Genomic DNA, 21762 nt, shown 5'->3' with positions numbered 1-21762 from the left:
GAAGGGAATATAATGAAAACTATAAGAGATAGAAAAAAATATTTTTAATAAAAGTTGAATGGTTTGAAGAGTACTTTACAGAAATTATTTTAATAATTATAATAAGAAGTAGTGGGGAAATATTAACAAAAAATTTTTGTTTTCAAATAATTTCTGTAAAATACTCTTCAAACCATTCAACTTTTATTAAAAATATTTTTTTCTATCTCTTATAGTTTTCATTATATTCCCTTCAAATGAAAAAAAAATCGATTTTCTTCAAAGGAGCATTTCATTCTTTAAACTTGCAAAAGGGCACATATAATAAAAAACGTATCTGTTATTTTTATCTAAAGTACAATATATTACAAGTTCATGAAAATCGGAGGTGGACACTTGTGTGGGTTTCCTTGTTAGTGTAACTGAATTTTCTATTATCCAGATGAAAAACTCTGTTGTAGGGACAGAAAGATGCCTGCAGGAGATTTCTACTCAGCCAACTGTTCTCAGGTATCTCAACTGAGTTTCGATGCAACATGAACGCTCGGACGAATGTTCCTAGTCACAGTGACAGAGATATTATTTCTCGCCAGCGAGTCCTTCATCCTCATTCAGTTACACGAACTAAACATTTTTCTTCCGTAAAGAAATATTTAGTTGCGAGTAGCACAGTTGCATTACCCTAGTTCGTCTTGTCTTTGTGTAACGGTAATGTGTATGGTTGATATAACTCAATTGCTTTGATATGTCAACTACATCAATGTAGAATGTGATCCAGCTGTGGCAACCAGAATCGGTCGGGCTGACATTTACCATGGATATACTCTGGTTGAAGCAACCAGAGATCGTCACTGTAATTCACAGCAATTGCTTTGTGGTTACAGCAACCACAGAAAATTAGTTGTCCCGTATTTTACTATAAATCTGGTTGGCACAAACCATTTTTTTGTTTTTTTCCATTAATGTTTCTGTAAGATTTGATTTTTAGAATCGAAATTTTGGCTCTGTATGAGCTCTTGGAAAATTCTGCTAAACTTAAACAATTAATGGAGAATCTCGAGAAACAAAACTTTCTCAGAGTGAATCAGCAACAATGTTTCTGATTATTTCATTGATGATCAATGAATATTCACTAATTTTCAATGAAAATTCTCTCCCCACTTCGCTGCTCTGTTTTATCTTTCACTGAACACTGTACAAGTTATTGTCTAATCTTGGTGCTACCAACGGTTATTTGGTTCAATATTTCTCTCTTATTGTATGAAGTAAATACAGATACAAATTCATGAATAATTCGAATAAAGCTATAATTATTTGTTAAATGATGAAGAGGACTAAGAACGCCAGCTTAAATATTTCAGTTATTTCCTTATTCTCGATAAATTCGATGAATGTTCGTTGATATCGAGAATTTTTCGCACAACAAATAATTGGACTAGTGTTTGGGACTAATCGATGAGAACTTTCTTTGACTGAAATAATCGGTACATCAATAATCAAAATTAATTAGTCATATATATAATCACGAATAATTTAAATATACGATTGAGGAAATTAATGATTAATTATTGTATATGTTGTATAATTGTATGATCAGGCACATCACACACAAAGTTAGACTGACCATTAATTTCACTAATCGATGAGATTATTTGTGATTTTATATGTGGCCACGTTTGATTAATTTTGATTATTTATTTACCGATTATTTGAGTCAATTTTAATCGCTTAATGCACCGGATTGAACATACATGGAAATATATGATGCATCGCTGCTCACATTCCGACATCCTGCGTCCTTTGTCTCGATTTCTCGATTTAGCATTCTGGTTCCCGACGGCTTTGTCGTAGCACCGACCCTGACGCGTGGACACGACAATTCAATCGGGAAAACGCCTGTTAATAAATGCGATGTCGTCGAAAGTCTTATCAAATGTCTTGAGAGTCGACGGGTCTCGATAACTAACGTATACGCACTATGTACGTGACTCGTCGGTTCAAAACGTATTGACTTATAGCGAATTCGGTTGCTTGCACTAGTGTGCACTGAGTGCGCACTAAGGCTTGTTCATAGTATGTTATTATATTTAAAAATTGTCTTAAATAATTCTCAAATAAATTCTCAAATATTTTTAACCATAATATGATATGTATAACATCCGTACGAATCATTTTATTAGTTAAAATGTTTTTAAATATGTATTTAAGACACGATCTTAAATATAAGAATGTACTGTAAACAAGCCTTAATGCGCACTCAGTGCGCACTAGTGCAAGCTACCGAATTCGCTATTAGTTATAGAAAGCGCGAATGTGAAAATATCAAAACAATGAGAAAGTCTACGTCATCGACCGTCGTCATTTGTCACTGAATGACCGAGAGATGACAACAATCGACACTCCCGAAGTATTTATGACCTCCAAAGGTGATCAAATTTACCTTCGTGCGTTGCGTACTTTTCCACAAGTGTTACATAACGTGTTTTCCGCAGAGTGATTATCTCGTCGGTTCTCATGAAATATTTCATCGGTCTCTCGGTCGACATCGCGTTAATTAATACACATCTTTCCGATCGAATCGTCGTATCTTCAAGCGAGTGTCAGTGCCACAGGAGCGCACAGCGATGCATTATATATTTTCAGCTGTATAAACATTTGTTGCACAAGTTTCGCATTTTAATGTGATAACAATGAAATATTAAATAATTCTGAGATATTCTCCTTCAAAACTCGACATGGAAGAAACGGCGACGAATGTGTCGTCAAAGTGCAATGAGAGGAAACAACGGTTCATTTTGACTACTGACGTGAGACATGTAATTCGCGAGACAGAAATAATTTTCAACTCGTACCTGTGACAATGGAAATGACTTATGACGTCGGTTTTGGGTGAATAAATCGCTGCATAAGAAGTGCGATGCACGTGGCTGATAGTTTTTAGAGTCAAACCGATCACTTCGAGATACCTGTTTACGACTATTCGGGTGACACATGTAAATGAATACTCGACTCGGACAGAGACTACGGGAGAATTATGATTTCAAGATTAATTCAATGACATACCCAGGCTACCAAGGCAGTATAAAAAGCTGCAGATGCTTTATTTATGTCGCTAGCTACGGAAATATTTTTGTAAAAGATTTCTTCGCCGAGATTCTGGTCTCCCGCTTTTTTCCCTTCGATCTCGAGCGGTATGCTGTGTAAATTCTTATGCAAAAATAACAGGCCGCCGTTAGCGGAAGTACGCTTGGCGGATAATTCGAGGGCTGCTTCCATGACAACGTGACTTACGCGAAGACAATGAGCGTTCACATCCGAGCAGACGGAAACGTCTGTCTTTCATGAATAAACACTTGAGGGCGACGAGCGCGACAAGAGAAAATTCTAAGTTGTATTTTACGTTCTTGTTAAAATTCATCAAACGACAGAATGCACGCGATTCATCGCCAGTTATGATTATTATCGTTGTCTCATTATTATTATTATTATTATTTCGATAACTATCATCATTTTTATCATTATAATACAAATATTGCTATTATCATTATTATTACGATGATTATCGTCATTAATACGATTATTATGATAAATATCACTATTTATCATTATTATAACTATCATTTCCATGACTATCATCATTACCATCAAGAACATTAGTAAATTTCTCAAGATCATATAATCATCATGAAAATAATTTTCGAGTTCTCAAATATAGCTCTCCGAAAATGAGATCGATCTCGATTAGTACCATCGCCTGAAGCACAATTTTGCCGAATGTTCTTCTGTTCGCTTAATAACTCTTTCTCTCTCTCTCTTTCCCAGAATCTCCAAAAAAAATAATTTCTTAAATTCTTAATTTTTATAAATCGTTCTTCGAAAGTTGGGAGTAGGATAGCGTTGGTAGACAAGCAGTTTTCTCGCACACGCGCACTGGAACCTATTCTGCTTAAGCAGGCCAGCTAAACATCTCAAATACATACCTAAATTTGCAAGCGCATCACTGTTAACGAGAATTAGCAAAGTTGTAATTTTGATTGCTAAATTAATTTTTATAAAAAAAATTGAACGATTTTTTAGAATCTGCTCAAAATATATTACTTCCTGTTAAAAAAAAAAAAAAAAAAACAAAAAAAAACAGGATTGACCTGAATATGACGAATAGCCGTAATTAAAATTCGAGGTCATCGTTTTTTCCCCCAAAACCTTCTAAATTTTGTCGAGAATATTTTTGTCTGTCGAACTCAGTTTTCGAGATGTTTCGCTGGCCCGTTTAGAATAAGACATTTTGCATATAGATTTACCGCGTCAAACCTCTTGAATTGTGAGATTTCCGCGTTCGTCTCATCTTTCTCGTCGTTTCGCTTCGCGCGGAATTATGCCCCGGTTATGCCTCTGATTCACCGCGTATTCTACCGGTGTGCGAGTAATATTAGAACACGGCACGAGAATCCGCTCCAATCCGCTGGTCCGAGAGTCGGTGCGACACGACGCGAGGCCGAGGCGCACTTGGGAATGCTTAAATTTAGTACGATGCCTTCCTTCGTTCTTAAACAACGTACTTTCGGAGATCACACACGGGTGTTGATATTTTGCGGGGATGATTTTAAAATATCGACATTTCCTCTTTGGTTCGAACAGCACTTACGCGGTAATATCGACTCGCGAAATATAACTGAGGCAATGTACATGAGAAAAAATTTGACCTCGTATTATTCCAACATAATTATACGTTAACGCAATTGCTTATTAACAATCGCTCAAATTAGATATATTCATTTAATTAATTCTAATTCGTATCAATTTTAATTTCGATCGTTATTCGTTTTAATCAAAGTCAACGATCAATTTCGAGTTAGACGTCCCTTTCGATATGTCCGATCTCCTCGTGCGCATTTTTATCTACCCGATTCCTTCTCATAGCATAGGAACGCAAATACGCTCCTTAAAAGGGTCTGTGGAGAGCCCAATCGTTGTTTTTCGAGAACACACGGGCGGAGACAATAACTCGCCCGATTCACATTCGCTCGTGGAAAGGCGTGCCATGGGGTGAGAGTGCCAGAGAGAAATAAAAGGAAGAGAAAGGGAGACAGCGAGAGAGTTGACTTTCGACGCGGGGTCGTTGAAAGTTAAATAAATATTCCGTTCAGATCTCCTGAACGTCTGCTGCGCGCCGAGTGTTTCCGTGCCCGGGTTGGAAGTTTTGCGTTGGATTTCGTCGAGGAACAAAGACGGTCGCGCGATGATTCGAAACTCAGTCCGAGGAACGGAGTTAATGTTTTCTTCACTCTGGGATAAAACCCCTTCGGACTACATAGTAATTACATAGGTATGACAGATGGGATTTGCAAACAAACAAGTAAATAACAAGTAACAAGCGAGTCTAGTCTTGGACAATATACATAAAAAAAGGTTAAAAAAATTAGGAAGTAAAAAAGAAAGTGATAAATTTGCAAATGAGAGGCAATTATGAAAAGAAGGCATGTTAATGACAAGTCTAGGTCAACGAGAATGAATAATGCAAGCTGAAAAGAACATAGAAGTCGAATAAACGATGATTTTTCGGGAGAATCTTTGATTCGCAAGGAATACGGTGCTGTAATGTGAGCGAGGGACACACGGCTAATAAATTGACGCGGTTGACTCATTGCATTTGCCCGACGTGTTGTTCTCACGCGTGAGATAGCAGGCTTTTTAAGTCGCGAATTTTTACTATTCGTGTTTATTAAGATACTCGAGGATATCAACAGGGTCCATTTGCACAGTGAGCGAAATTAAAAAAAAAAGAAGAAATATACATGTCTTTCGAAATCATAAAATCTTTTATGATTTACGTATTATCGTTTCGCGTTGATTAATATCGCATTAGTTTAAATGTCGTGATATCGGAATATTTGCTAATCAATTGTTTCATACAATTTATTTCAAAGCTTGCTTGAAACGATTGTTAGAGAGTAAAAATTAATTTGGAATGGTAATATATGTGCAAGATATGATAATCGTGTGATCTTTACACGATTTTGGCGCGAGTCAACCCAGTTATGAGCTTTGCCAATCTAAATACACGCATATCGTACTTATTGACTATGTTTTGTTCTATTTTCTGTTTATTTTTTTTAGTTTTTTCTGTATTATTACGTATTACGTTATCTAGGAAGAGGAGAGTGTGGTGAGCGTGGAACGTCAGGTAGCTCAGTGGTTTAGAGCAGTCGTCCGGCAAGCGAAAGACCCGGGGGTTCAAGTCCCGGCCTAGCAGGACCGCGCTCTCAATATTTTTCTCTTTCTGGAACGAAAAAGATACGCAGATCTCGAACGCACGGCGTCCCGCCGCCACCTAGTATGCCTTCCTCCTTCTATACTATTCTGTATTATTACTGGTATTTTTCGGGAAAAAGAATATATTACTGTTTCTCCAATCCGCTTATATCCTCTATCAGTTCGATCTCTACTAGTAAAGAAAAAAACCTACCAAATTATGTCGGACTGAAGTATACTCGCTATCAGAAATTCCCGACGAAAATATTTGCGAGGTAGACTGGACGCAATTCACTTAAGGAATCGATTCTGAAATACACAGTGATCAACCGAAAGTGTGTTATTGTTTTTTTGTTTGAAACTAGTAATTTATTCCCCTCTATTCCTTTCAATTTCATCGACTGGACATCGATCGTCATAAAATGGTATCGCGACAGTGAAACACACGACAGCGCTAGATTACGCGACGAGACGAACGGCAAGAGCGGTCGCACACGCGAACGCGAAAGACATAAGTGAGAAAAAAAAGATCCCAACGGTAAACGCGGAAAAGCCGGCGCAAAAGAGCGAGAGGCGCGCGACGGCTCCGGGCAATGTCAAGGTATCGAGCGAAACCTTCCTGCACGACAGGCAGCGGTGCAGTCAATTGCATCGTTGTAACGAGTGGGAGATGGAGATACAGCAGAGAGAAAGAGATAGAGAAAAGGAGACAGAAAATCGCGCGCGCGCGCTTTGTTCACACTGGCGAGGACGACTCGATGAAGATAGTACAATGAGAACAGAGGTCCTTATCGATCTTCGCGCGATGGCCTCAGGAACGATCAACATTGTAGCTCTCAGCCTCGTCTCCTCCGCACTTCTGCATCTCCCCGGGTTCATGTTTGGGATTACGTAACTCGACCATGGAATTTAACCCGACGGCGAGATCGAGCCTGCATTTACACATATGGGAACATCGGGGCCATGAAAAAACGATTGTCGTGATGTCTCTCTCTTTCTCTCTCTCTCTTCTCTCTTTCTTCCCGAATTCAAGGAGCTTCGGAGCGAAGTCGCGAGAACGTCGAGAGAAGACATCAATATCATCAATATCAATTCAGAAGTGTCCTGGGAGTCTGAATTTTTCTCTCTCTCTCTCTCTCTCTCTCTCTCTCTCTATATATATATATATATATATATATATATATATATATATATATATATATTTTTTTTTCTCAAACATCGTCTAGTTACATCGTCTAGTTACATAATGTATTTTCTCGATGTGATTCGAGGCGCGAAACGTTCTACTAATCACGAAACGAGAGCAAAGGCGGCTATCTCCTTTGCTTAGCTTCGCCTCGTGCGAGAAATCGGTGGCGGTGAGTTTATCGTTACCTGTTCCCATCGCACCGTGTCGATTCTCTGATTTTCTTCTCCTCCATTTCTAGCTTTATCTTCTGAGGAAATCGACACTGAAGTGTCTCACGGTGGTGATATAAAATGCGTTACATACAAAGAATACTCATTATCTCACTGATAAACCGAAGGAAAAATTGGACTACTCTGTTCCGCGAAGAAAGAATCAGACCGGGAGATCGATAGATAAGACCCGCGTATCGTTTCTTTGTAACGATATGGGAGAGTGTTTCGCACTCTCGCATATACACACACACACACATATCCACCCATCCACCCACTCTCTCTTGTTTCTGTCGTGTGATGCAATTTATTTACACGACGCTCGTGTTGCGCTATCGTTCAATGGTATATTTACAAATTGCATTGCCATTCCGGCTGTCGACATACGCTCTTGCCATCTATATATTACAATCGTCATATACGCGCGATTAGATACGACGTGTATCGCGAGGTGGTGATAAGAGAAGTAGATTGAGGCACCGTTAAGGCGCGCAAAATCGGTCGAACAGTCGTCGGGACGTGAAAAAGAAAAAAATCGATGACGCGTGCAAAAGTCCCTCGACCTATTGCATCACTGCGGTTTCCTCAACAATGTGCTCGATTGTGATCATCCTCGCTCACTCGCTCGTCCGTTCAATTGTTCACTCGTAAGGTCGTGCCATTCACGCGTTGTCGCATTTTCAAAGATGTCACGCGAAGACTCGGGTCTTCGCGTGCGCTCGAAAGATAGTGAGATAGAGATAGAGACAGAGAGAGAAAGAGAGAGAGAGAGAGATCGCTGAAATCAGAAGCGGAGTCAAGTTGCAAATTGGTGCCGCCAACCTTGGAGCCCGCGAGAGCTGTTAGTGCGTTACGTAATTGCGCGTCCGCGCGCTTATACGTATGTATATACGTATTAAGCACGTTAAACTTACACGTCTACATATGTGCATACGTATATACACCCATACGTTCAACTGTATCATCTTGCGTAATAGGAGATCGTCATCCAGTCCATGCCGGCTAGATCGGATGAGCTAGCTATTCAATGACCGGTTTTGACATCGTCGATCGCTTTTAATTGCACTAAATGCGCTATTCGCGTAATGTGTCGAACACGCCTTTTGTCGATGATTGAATAACTGCGAGTGAATCAACGCGCGTTCTTTTTTTTCAAGGGGAAAAAAGCACATCGACGAGCAGGAAGAGCAGGAATCGTTGCACGATGCGTTAAGGGAAAAGTACCAATGCTCGGATATGTACCTAATTCTGGACATTCTTATTGTTTTGGTCCTGAAAGTCTATGAAAAACTGTGATAGAGGAAGAGAGAGAGAAGGATAGAGGAAGTGTAATGCTATTTCTATTTACTGAGGAAGACAGGGAAAGCGGAGGGAGGATAGCTATTTCTTGCTGTTTGCTTTCCTTCAAGATAATTAAATTTTCAATCTGATCTATATTTTCCGTCCTCTGAGATTTTCTTACAATTCTCTTCGCCAAAACGCGTCAAAAGTACCCACCCATGCATGTAACGTCTGTCGCTGTTTTTTGGAATTATTGTACATTAAGGAGTTTCTGGACATTATTGTTCTTATTATTAAATACGAATATTCTTAAGCTTTCGACATAAAATACACATATACTATGTCGAACGTTCAAATCAGTTGATACTTGAGGACTAAAACAACAAGAATGTCCAGGATTAGGTAAGGTCCGGGAACTGGGTGCTCTCGCCTTATTGTGTCTGAAAGGAATTATGCAAGCCGATCCATTTGGCTGAATGCGAAATAACAGAATCGATCGTCGGCCGAGTCTCGACGCGACAGGTCACGGCGGCCGTAATCCCGCGCGGCGATAACACGCGCGCACCTCCATCGATAATCCCGAGCCGAAAAGGTCAGGGGTCCTCTCAGGGATCGTTACTTTGCCGATAGACTGGTTCATTTCAGGTTACACCTATGCAGCTATTTTAATCACTCGCATCCACGGCGGGGCTCGCGCTCGTCTAGTGTGTGTGTGTGTGTAGACTGCGGCTTAAAAATAGAGTTCGGTAGGCGGATCGATCTTAATGCCGTTTATTGCCTCGACCATGGAGTTGTTAATAAATATTACGCTGTGCGCATCAACGAGCTCGACGCGGATCGAGTAGTTTTTCGGTCGAGGTGTGTACGCCGTGGGGCCGTATGTGTGGTGTAATTGCGAGGGAGAGGGTCGCACTGCGCGCTAATTAGCGAACATTCACGATACGCGTGTCGTCGAATCGCAAATTTTCCGAGAACCCGCGCTGAAATTGGACCATTTATCGGGCCGAACTTTACGAGCGGACTAATGCTGCAATTCTTTCGACAGAATCGTGACTTGCTCTCGTAAAATTCGTAAGAACTTATGAGTAGATTTACAATTCTATATGTATTGCATATGTCGTACGATTACTTGTAAATATTTACGATTTCACATAACTTATATACAAGTGATATATTTACAAGTGATCGAATAATATATGGTACGCATAGAATTGTGAATCTAGTCAAATACAGTTCTTACGAATTTTACGAGAGCAAATTACGAGACTTACGATTCTGTTTAGAATCGCAGGATAAGACGACCTAATTACAAATGTCGAAACATCGAAAAGAATTTACAAGTGGATTTTTGCTCATGTACGACACGATAACTCTAATGATGGCACGATAAGAGATATATTGTCTCTCCTACGAGGAATGAGCAAACACTTGCTCGCGCCCGATAGCTCGGCCAATACTTTCGTGGGGCCCCAGTCGAGATTTTAGCCCTGTTTTCCGACCTGAACTCTTTATAAAATCTCTTTTTTTTACACTGTATAAAAGAAAAAATAAAAAATAAAAAGGAAAAATAAAGCATAAAAATAAAATAAAAAAAAGATATTTCATGCAGTGAGTGCATATTTGCTCAACCCTAAACTCTTTTATTTAAATAAACATTTATTTGTGGGACATAAAGTTTAATCGTGGAAACTTTACTTCACAAAAACAGACTTTATATCCCGCAAATCAATCTTCAAGTATTTTTCTCGGTGTAAAGTTAAGTTAGTAAGTTGAACAGAATAAAAAAATATAGTTTTTTTTATACAGACTTCAGAGAGTATTAAGTTAAATAAGATGCTGAGGTAAAAATCTCGAACCAGAGAAGCGCATCGAGACCGTCAACGGGAAAGTTTTCGCACGCGCGCTCTCGCCGATTGTGGAAAAAGTTAACGCGGGGTGAGAGATCCGTCGTGTGATAACACTCGCTCGCCCGTAGCCGTCGTTCCAAGTTGACCCCGAGGTGCGTGTCTGCTCACATTATTGTGCGTCTAAAGCGCGCTAACTTTCGCTCGATGGACAATCGATCGCGCTTGGCAAATAAAGTATGACCTGTTGTGTTGCACCGCCACACATCCGCGCGTGCGTGCGCATCGCGTGCACACGCTACGGTAGTTCAGTCCCTCTCTCTCTCTCTCTCTCTCTCTTTGTCTCTCTGTCTCTCCCCTTGTCTCTCTACCCCTCTTGTTGAACTGTGCCGAAAACAACAGCGGCAAAATATAAACTCGCGCGGGTAGATAAATATATCCTGTTAGCCGCGAAGCAGAGTTCGGTTCCTGAATCAGATTTCGCGGGCGGTTGCCGTGCCGCGCGCGTGGCTCGACAATCGATCGGCAATTTATGACGGAAGTGGTCCCGCGAATTTTCGATGAGCATCACGCGAACTGGAGGGAGAGATGTCTCGCCGCATTTACTGACGGCTACTATCAATAGCCTCTCTTTCTGTCCGTCTGTCGTCGCCATGTTCCCTTTTCTGACGTGTCGCTCAAGTAAGCCAGCGAGCGACGACGACAATGTAAAAAATATCGTCGATCCTTCGTAATCGTCGTAGTTTTTCTCCTCTTCTCCTCTTTCGATATCGATAAAACGTTTATGATTGGATCGGCCGCGGAACCGCGACTCGAGAACAGACACGCATTCGCTCGGGCGCACAGAACACATAGGAAACCAATTAAAAACGACCTGAACGTCAACGAAGAAGGAAAGTGGCGTTGTTAATACCTAACAACTTGGTGAAACTGATGTAACTAATTGGTGCATTTATGCCACGTGCACTGATACGATACGTACCTATCGAGGAAACACGATAGACACATAAAACGTAAATACGCGCAACATGGAAATTAACCTCCGCTCTAATGATCCCGGATAAAAGGCAGTTCGTTTTTGCGAGACAAATAATAATAATTAATAGATGTAATACAGCGGCAGATCGCATTATCTGTACGTATAATCGATGTAAATCTTCTCAGAACGTAAACACGCGATGATCGAACGGCAAGTGGAAAAAAACAAGCTGTATGCACGTACGTTGTCAAGTTTAAGGTTGAGGTGCGAGACGTCGACCTTGGCGAGATCCGCTCGACTCGCGACACGGTTTTCCGCGGGGCGTTAGAAGGCAACGGCGTCGATCGATCGACCGACCGACTGACCGATCGGTCGCTCGGAATAGACAGATTGTAGACACGATCCTATCGATAAAGACGACAAATGTGCCACCAATGATATCTCTCTACGAAAACAGCTTCGCGTAGGAATACCAACAAAGACAGATATCAGCGATGAGAAAACGCGCTACCGATGAGCAAATGATCGTTGCATATTAATGAAGAGCAAGTGACGACAAATTAAGTAAGATCTCGATCGATGTCGGAACGTCGAATCCGCGGATGTCGATCAATAAACGTGGACTCGCGTCGTGTTAATCGCAACGCATCGCAAGCCACACGCATCCTCTGAGATAAGCACGGAACAGCGTTGGATGTGTATCAGTCGATGAAAATTCCCTTTCACTGATATAATCGGCAAATCAATCGTCAAAAACAATCAATCGTCATGCAGAAAATCACAAATAATTTCATCGATTAAATTAATTATTATTAATCAATGCACGATTCATCACACATCAAAGTTTGATTAACAATTAACTTTATTAATCGATAAAATTAATATTTTTAGTGAAACCTCGTTTATATCTTTAGACGCTCCCTTCTGCGCCTAAATCTGTAGTTTCCTCTTTGTTGTTTATTTATTTTTATTTGTATAACAGTATATGTTATCGAATTTTTCACGCTGAGTTCTATTTTTTCATATGCGTGTTTCTTTTTATGTATACTGGAGGGAGGAGAGGACTCACCTTCCGCGTAAGTGAATAAAAATTATTATTAAACTTAGTTGAAAATCTCCTTTGACTAAGACAAATCAGAATTGACTGACATAATTATATATAATCACGAATAATTTGAACGATTGATGATTTATTAATTGTTAATCAGTATACAGTCAACCACATCAAATTGTGATTGACAATTAACTTCGACAATCGATAAAATAATTTGTACTCTTCTTATATGACGATTGATCAATTTAGATTATTAATTGGCCGATTATCTTAGTCGACGAAAATTTCCACCGATTAATGCTTACACGGAAAAAAAATATTTGCTAATATATGGACAACTAAAAATATTAGCTGCAGGAGCAAATTTTCTTGTTTTCATTTAGCTATTACAACTAAATAACTTTGCTATAAAAGCAAGAAAATTTGCTCCTGCAGTTAATATTTTTAGTTGTCCATATATTAGCAAATATTTTTTTCCGTGTAATACCACCGCGGAGGATTGATATACGATAATATTGATCTATCAAAGAAACACGATAGATACAAAGGCATTAATATACGCGGCAAAAAAATTAATACGCTCTAATGATACCGGATAAAAAGGCAGTATTTGCAAAAAAAAATAATAATAATTAATAGACATAATAGAGCGGCAGGTTGCATTATCTAAGCATAAGCAATAATCGACGTGTATATAATATTTCCAGAACATAAATATGCAATGATGAGTGGCAATCGACTCCTCTGCATTGATAATCGTTACGTTGCGGAAGATCAGTATATGGAACGCGAGCTCACAACAACGATTGTGCGATCGGCCGTAATTTCCTCGCCGATTCATAACGCGAAATGGGTGCGCTTCGCGCGCACATCGAGAGTTCGATCGATTACCGTCGCCGTTAGAACACGGACAGAACGAGTTTCGCACTTTACTCGCTTCCGCGCGAATTTACTCGAATCGAGACTTTTTGGTCGTTAATACGCGGAAGCGAGCGAGCGCGACTGCTGAAACGAGCCTCGGTCGTGTCGTTCTAAATCGCCTTCGGGAAGCGCTTGAATTGCGTCGTGCAAATTAAACAGCTCCGCCGTCACCGGGATGGAAAACGGCGACGTATCGTCGCCGCACTGAGGAAAATCTCTCGGTTATTAGAATAGAGGTACGTTTACTGTTTTATGGTCATTAAAGAAACAGGTCGTGCAGTTACCGCGTCGCAAATCATTTCTTATTTTAACGAACCTACACATTGCCTGAGATAATTGTTCTCGACTATTTATGCTCAAGTCAGTTGTGTCTTCCTTAAAGAAGTATTGCTTAAAGCAGCGAATTGAGTGTAACAAGTCATTTGTTCCTACAAAGTTATTTGTTGTCCCGTATCAACAAACCATTTGTCGCGGATGCTGGTATTCTGTTAACTTAGCAAAATTTTTTCTCTCAGTGGAACGATCGCCTTGTTCCATGTGAGATACTCAGATCATTGTTCAGAATTGAATGCAGATTTTTCAGATGCATTGTACGATATGTAGCATTATATCTGTATATAATCGCGATTTAATTGAAAAGCTTTCATTTAACTCGGAACTTATATCTGAGTATCTCATTTGAGATACTAAAGCGTTAGGATTAACATTAAGATTATATTTTCGCGTGTCGACGTCTTCACTTGGCTTCTTCTCGCGCATCTATACAGTCACGTTTTGCACACGCGTATACACGGAGAAAGAGAGAGGGAGAGAGAGGGAGAGGGGGGGAGAGGAAGAGAGAGGGAGAGGGGGGAGAGAGAGAGAGAGAGGCGAACGGAGGGTCGCGACCAGGCAGGTTCAACCGTGAGCGCGTCTATGAACGTCTCGATACTAAATATAACCGCTGTTTGCTGCGGCTATTTCCTACTCGAGATAAACGCGAGTCGAGAGGGAAGAAAAGTCTCTCTGCGCATCTCTCCTCTCGTTGCGGATCGTCGTTAAATCTCTCTTTCTCCCGCGATTTGGTTTATCAGCGACTTACTGATCGACACGATAAGTCGATTGTAAAATCGAATTGTACGCGCTTCTCTATGGCTCGTATTAATAGTCACTATTTGGAACTTCTCTCAAGTGAGATACTCAGGTTTGAGTTCAGAGTTACATGAAAGTTTTTCAATTGAATCGCGGATATACACTGAGAAAAAATTTACTAAATTTCAAAAAACATTTGTTTGGATAGTACTATGAAGATATTTGTTTAAATTAAGTAATTATTTTCTAAAATTAAATAAAAAAGCTTTAAATATAAATTTGTTTCTTTAATTTTAGAAAATAATTACTTAATTTAAACAAATATCTTCACAGTACTATTCAAACAAACGTTTTTTGAAATTTAGTAAATTTTTTTCTCAGTGTAGTACCCACGCACATATACGATTCAATTGAAAAATTTGCATTCTGAATGGAAATTTGTGTATCTCACATGAAACAAGTCTCAAGAGATAACTATTTAATATAGCCCTGCGTCCTAGTATTTTTTGTTAGACAGTTTTATAGATTTGATAAAGAATAGCGTGACACATATACACACACATTTATAAGCACGTGATACATAAAGTGCTGTATAGTACGGATCAATTAAAAGTGATTTAATACTGAACAATTGGAACTGCATGAAATAATTGAAGCGACGTAATTTGACAACGCTGAACTAATTTGAACATTTATGACTTTAATGGACTTTAATGACTGCAAATATCGATAAATAACGGATAAATGCTCCGAGTCTGGAAAATGATAATTCACGCGGGACGAAAAAGTTGGAAATCGCGAGGAAAACACGGACCTGTAATACAGAATAATTACATTATTTCTCCCCTGTCTTGGAGCATACGACATTGTTCGGAACGCCGCTGGATCTTTTGGCTCCGCAAACTTGCCGAGGCCGCAGGATTCTCGGGTGTTTGACGATCCTTTGTTGTGCCAACGAACACTCGCAAATTTGCCATTCCGAAGTTCCATTTTCTCCGATAGACGGAGTCGCGGCCAGAGCTCTCAGTTTTGTTACATTAGCAGCATGCTGGCAGCGCGGTGGAGGAACTCACACAAGCGAGCGCTCGTGTCCGTGAGCTTCACGGACACGGGCGCTCGCTTGTGTGAGTTCCTCCACCGCGCTGCCAGCATGCTGCTAATGTAACAAAACTGAGAGCTCTGGTCGCGGCCGTGCTGCGTGTTCGCTACGGTATTGCAAGTCCGTCGCAGATCGCACCGCAAGGTTAAGTCGTGCCAAACGTTTTGTAATCGCGCGAGCGAGCGGAATACGGTCGTTGGAGTACGACTTTTCGTTAGGACGAGCGCGCTACGCCGACAGGAGAGTTCCAAGGTCGGGAGAAAGACTTTCCTCGACGCTATTTCATTCGCGGGAGTATCTCGCAGAGAATAAATATTCTTAAAATATAACGCGAAGTATTCACGAACATCGAGAAAATCGCCGGTGAGGAAAACATGAAAGCGACAGTCTCACGATTGTCCAAGGTCTCGGGAATGGCGAGGAGAGACTCGCACGATAAATGCGCGAGGCAAACACGGCTCCCCGAAAGTCTCAGCGACGAGTTAATTTTGTGACCGCCAGACGCTACTGTGCTGTGTAATGTTTGCATAACAAAAGCGTGAAAACGTGAGTACGTCTCGGGTCTTTGCGAAAGTGTGCGAGGAGTCGTGTACATATATAAAGAAGTAAGGGAAAAAGAAAATAAATCTATCCGTCTGAGCGATTTGATTTCGAGTCGCTCGACCAAATTTTAATTCGCCTCGTAACTCTCCAACGATATCTGACGTCGCTCGCGGCATTCACGACTCTCGCACAGTGAAAGACCAAGAGTGCGCATGCATAAAACGTCTCGCGCATTTAAAGTCGCCGAACGTGCGCGAATTCAACGAGGGAGTTAATAGCCGGATTCTTACTGCATGTCAAATTTAGACGGATTAATTTATCGAGGACGGATATTGGAAAATTCGTGTGTGCTATTTCCGAGTATTCTGGCGGGTGAACGAACACGAGACGAAATTTCGAAATATAAATTGCGCTTGCAAGCGCGCGCGTGTATGTGTGCGCGCGTACCGTTTCACAAGCTATCCCCACGCGCGACTACGATACCACCGTGAGCTGCAAATACTTAGCCTAAATTCGTGCGCCAACAAGAAACGCAGCTGAAAACAGTATTTCGAACGCAGCTGCGGTCGGCTACGTCTACGCAAATCCGCGCGGAAAATATCTACACTGTCGCTTTATCCACGATACAAGTGGGCAGATAACGTCGTTATAACAAGATAACAACGTTATCCCGTCTCGAAATTTGTGAATTCCACATTAACAAATTTAAAGGACGCGGAATTTGAGGCTTAATAATTAACCAATAAATAAAACGGATATTATCTTTCTCTTCATAAGCTGCTCATTAGAATTATTTGTATTGTCATTGGAAAAATGTGTAGTGGATTTAAAAATTAAAAAAGGAGGTGACAGGGAAAGCTGTCGCAGGGAAAAATAGCATCGCTAGAGGTTTAAATTTAAATACGATAAAAACAAAGAAAATAAGAGCGTTAAAAAATGCCAAGCAAGATTCACACAACTCACGGAGCATTATCAGATGCACAGATCCGATAGTACTTGACAGCATTTACAACACCGGGATTTCCTATTGTATTCACTTACTCAAATTACTTTTGATTGTTAGCCGCCCGAGGTATATAACTTACTTTTGATGTCATTGACCTTGTCCTCGGATTGTTACAGTGTAAACAATCGATTTACGCTTTCGTGTCTGCTTCGCTCTCTGTGATTCTGCCTTATTATCGTTAAATCTTGAAACCCGAGTTGCAAATATCACGCGTTTGTTCAATGTTTCTAATCGAAATTACATACTCGGAAATCTCGTCGTCGAGCGTATGACGATGAAGCAAAAATGCAGATGACGTTGAATGTGCTGCGTGAGCAGCTGGAAAATAAAGCATGACGAAGTAGACATTTTACACGCAGGACGAGAGAGAGAGAGAAAGAGAGAGAAAGAGACCGAACTACACATCTTTGAACGAAGTTGTCGCGTCAGCTATTCCTAACCTCATTAGAATCGAACAGGAAGCTTCGCGCGAAACAAGCCCACTCAGAAATACAGTTGCAACGCTTCCGATATGCAGAATAAAACGTGAATCATCTGCGCTACGTCAAACGTCGAGTAGAAATGTACATGTGTCGACGCGCCGCGTCCCGAAACGTCAACATCTCGCGCGACCTTCATGGGCGGACAAAGCGACACTCGAGCCCTCGCAACAACGTAGCAGCTTTTAGAACGAGTCGTTTCAAGCCGATATTGCGCTTGTTGATGCACACACACTCGTCACATCGAGTATGAAACTCTCAGAGAGCTCTCAGTCCTTCGGACGATCCTGCTGACGCTCATTAATGCGAATCGATCGGAAAACGACGCGACGAATTCGACAGCTTCGACTTCCGTTGTCCGGCGTTGCGAGAAGGAAGGGAGAAAGAGAGAAAGAGAAGAGAGAAAGAGGAGAGAAAGAGAGAGAAGGGGAGAGAGGAGAAAAAGAGAGGGAGAGAAAGATCAACACGTAAGATTCAACTACGAGGTCGATCGTTTTCGTCGAATTTTGTGGTTGGTCGCGAGATCGCGTACCGGTTTTGCACGGAGCGATTGCGCGGTACGACAGGTCGACAAACTGGTATATTGTACGAGCGCGAGATATCGGCGTGTAGCCGATGCTGCTAACGACGAGACGTGGCGTTGCGCATATCAAGCAGTACAAAGCTCACCGCTTACCTTGAGACGTTTGAGCTTGCCGTCCCTCGCCGCGTTGTACACCACGCTCTTAAAATCCATTTTCACATACTCCGGCCTACGTCACGATGCGGCGGCGGCGGCGATGCGGGCTTGGCTGGCTGGTTAATTGACTGACGGATGGTTGGATGGATGGATGGTTGGATGGATGGATGGATGGATGGATGGATGGATGGCTGACTGCTTTGCCTTGTTGCACAGCGACGGATGAGAATGTGGAACGTAACACGTATTCTCTCGAACTTTCGGGCTTCGTAGTTGGTACTCGCAATCTCACAAAGAGAGATCCGTTCGGGATCGACGGCGATTCCTCCTGCTTCGCCGATTGTCGACAGAGAGGCGAGAGAACGTTGCCGAAAGCGGGCGGTTTTTCAGTCGTGCAAACCGAGATGGAGGAAACGCGGGCGGCTGTGTAAGTCTCTCACTCGAGCGGGAGAGAGAAAGAGAGAGAGAGAGAGAGAGAGAGGAGAAAGCCGTCGGTATACAGTCGAAGAGAGCGAGAGAGACGCCGTGATTGTGCTCGGCTGTTTCCGTGCGTAGCTCGCCCGCTCGCTCGTCAGAGATTACGGTATTTTACCACAATTCACTCCGCTCGGCGGTTCGTCAGCGACTGAACTCGCCGTGCCAACCGCGTAGGATCAATCGCCGGTCAGTGCTGCCAGCTGTTTGCTCCGCTCCCGTCCCTCCACCATCATCATCCAGTGTGCCGACCGCTCGGCTGGCGTCGCCACTCTGCTCTTCGTACGGCGCTCGTACCGACCTAGCGTGAGGACGCATGCGTCGCGATGCCGAGCAGTACGCGTCGTCGCAGCGTCGTCATCGTTCGCGCGCTCTCCCACATTCTTTCGTGGAATCGCCGGGCGAGGGGCGGGATTTCCGCAGATTCCCGAGCGAGTCTTCTCGCGTGGCCGGTTCTTTGCTGCACCGGTCCGGAAGGAAGCTGCACGATGCTCGCGGTGTCGTGCCGCGCCGCCAACAGAGTGCGACACACGACGACAACGAAGGCGACAACGGCGAGGTCGACGCGTCGTCGATAACTTGCATAAGGTTTCGGCGGAATCTGCGAAAAGGATTCGTTGGTGAGAGGTAAATATTTCTGTATGATCATCCGTCAGATATCGATGTGATCCGTACCGTTTTGTCCCCGCACACCTTACGATGATTATTGTGCTTTCATAGCGGAAGATACGTTTGAACGTGTTCGCTTGCGTGCGAATGAGCGGCCTAAATAGAGTCGTGCATGCATTTAGATCTTCGCGCGCGACTCGAAATATTCATATCTCGTGGGAAAAACACATCGTATAGATCTCTCATGCATGCGTGACCGTCACGTGAACCTTCATTCGCTATTCAGAAGCTCGCGGCGCGACGCAAAAGAAACGACGATGAGATACGAATTTGTCGGGAAAGATGACGTCGAAAGACATAACCTTGCGCAGTCTGTCGCACAGTGTATTATTTTCGCAGAATCTCCCGTTATGCCGTTCATCCTTGAACACATTTCTGTCTGTTTTTCTTATATCCATAACTCACCACGAGATAACTGATTAGAAACAACAACAATGAACGAACTTTTTCTCAAGCCTTCTTTCTCCCCCAGCTATTTCAAAACAATGTAACTCGCGGAGAAAGAGAGAGAGAGGGAGAGAGAAAGAAACAGTTGTCGTTCTAGAGTTTTCGCGAAGGAAGGTTCGACGATATGGTGAGATCACGATATCGCGTTCGTTGTAAAACGTATCCAAGCACTCGGACGCGAGTTAACGAGTTGAATATTCCGCGTGGTCGAGATAAGACGGAGCTATTAGCCCCTTTTTATCTTTCTCTGCAGCTCTCGGCAGCTCGGGAGTTTTTGCCATCGGTGCTACGATTATCCAGGCAATTCGCGTGTTTCGTAGGTTTACCGAGCTTCATGCCCGCAAGGAAAAGAGAGAGAGAGAGAGGGAAGAAGAGGACAGCCGACTCTTTTACGATGGATCATTTCCCCGGACATGCCTCGAGTACACCGACAGGAGACGACCCCGCTCGATTCCCGCTAACCCTGCTTCGGGGAACGAGTCACTTCCGGCTTAACCTAGAGTGCAGCGCGAAGATGTCGACGAACTGGAGGAGTCAAGAAATCGTCAAGACGAGAAAGGTAACGAAATGAGCCAAGTAATAGCAGTTATTCTTCAATTTTCGAAAAGATCTACACACCAAGAAATTACTTAGTGATATCAGCTAAATCTCAGTGGCTAACTCGAACTCAGTTGAAAGGATATCGTTTTGCTGTCATCACTAAGAGTTGGCTATGAAATGTATTCGTTGTGTGATGCAGATTTATTAGTTGAAATTGAAAACGCGCATTTGTTTGTCGTGTAGTTAAAAAAAAGTGACAGTTATTTCTAAATATCATACGCGTAAAGCTCAAACATTCGACTTAGTAAGGAGTTAATCTGTCACCGCATCGCATGTATTAATTAACCAATTTTTCTTTCATTAATATTTCAATAATTATCGTGACAGAGTATAAAATGATACAGGATCTTTTTATATTTAATTTAGCAAATTTCGTCTGCATGAATATCTAAATTCAAATATCTTGCATAATTAATAGATATATAAAACGATAAGAATTTTGCGTGTCTCTGTGTGTTTTTCACAATGTCTATTATTAATTTTTTTTTCATTAGCCTTGAAAATACGTATCAACGCTCGTGCGCGAATACAACTCATCAAAATTAAACAGCACAATCTTCTACCATTATACAAATAACCACGATAATTATTCCTTTACTTTTATTCACAATAACAAATTAATCTTGTCACTGCGACGAGACTAAGGAAGAAATTTGAACCATTTACTCGCGAATGAAAGAGATTGCGTGTTTTTCATGCTTCAATCGATCACGACACTCGATCGCGGAAACTTAAGAGCTTTTTTTTACCTCATGTTATTACGTCGACTTGCGTGCGATTTAGAAGTATTTAAAGCCGCCGACATCAGGTTAGGTTTTCACGAAATTCACTCTCGTATGACACAGGAACTTGCTCTCACGCCGACGCACTGTCTGCTTCTACGATAAGGTGAACGACCGCAAGTCGCAGCGTGCGAGCGAGTGGGGCGACTGTACTGTACTGAGCCGCGCGGGAGAGAGAACCACGTGGAGGAGGGAGCCGCGTGGG

The 21762-nt window shown here is 41.9% G+C and overlaps 2 protein-coding genes across 3 annotated transcripts in view; one reads left to right on the top strand and one right to left on the bottom strand.

The window, feature by feature from the left end:
* Positions 1–19216, bottom strand: part of LOC116842817 (protein fem-1 homolog CG6966) — a 55202-nt gene extending 35986 nt beyond the window's left edge. The window contains exon 1 of the mRNA XM_032812537.1: positions 18583–19216. Within this exon, the coding sequence (XP_032668428.1) occupies positions 18583–18642 (60 nt within the window). The 5' untranslated portion in view covers positions 18643–19216. The remainder of the gene's footprint in view (positions 1–18582) is intronic.
* Positions 19217–19446: 230 nt separating this feature from the next.
* The window catches only part of LOC116842816 (protein groucho), a 95328-nt gene continuing 93012 nt past the window's right edge, over positions 19447–21762 (top strand). The window contains exons 1-2 of one of the 2 annotated variants that reach the window (XM_032812534.1): positions 19447–19686; positions 20496–20734. The gene's annotated coding sequence lies outside the window, so the exon portion shown is untranslated. The remainder of the gene's footprint in view (positions 19687–20495; positions 20735–21762) is intronic. The other variant, XM_032812535.1, reaches the window with a different exon arrangement.

The sequence above is a fragment of the Odontomachus brunneus genome, unplaced genomic scaffold (assembly GCF_010583005.1).
Source record: "Odontomachus brunneus isolate Ranch 3 - 2012 unplaced genomic scaffold, Obru_v1 Obru_scaffold_027, whole genome shotgun sequence".
NCBI classification, from domain to species: domain Eukaryota; kingdom Metazoa; phylum Arthropoda; class Insecta; order Hymenoptera; family Formicidae; genus Odontomachus; species Odontomachus brunneus.
This window is presented reverse-complemented; position numbering and strand designations above follow the sequence as displayed.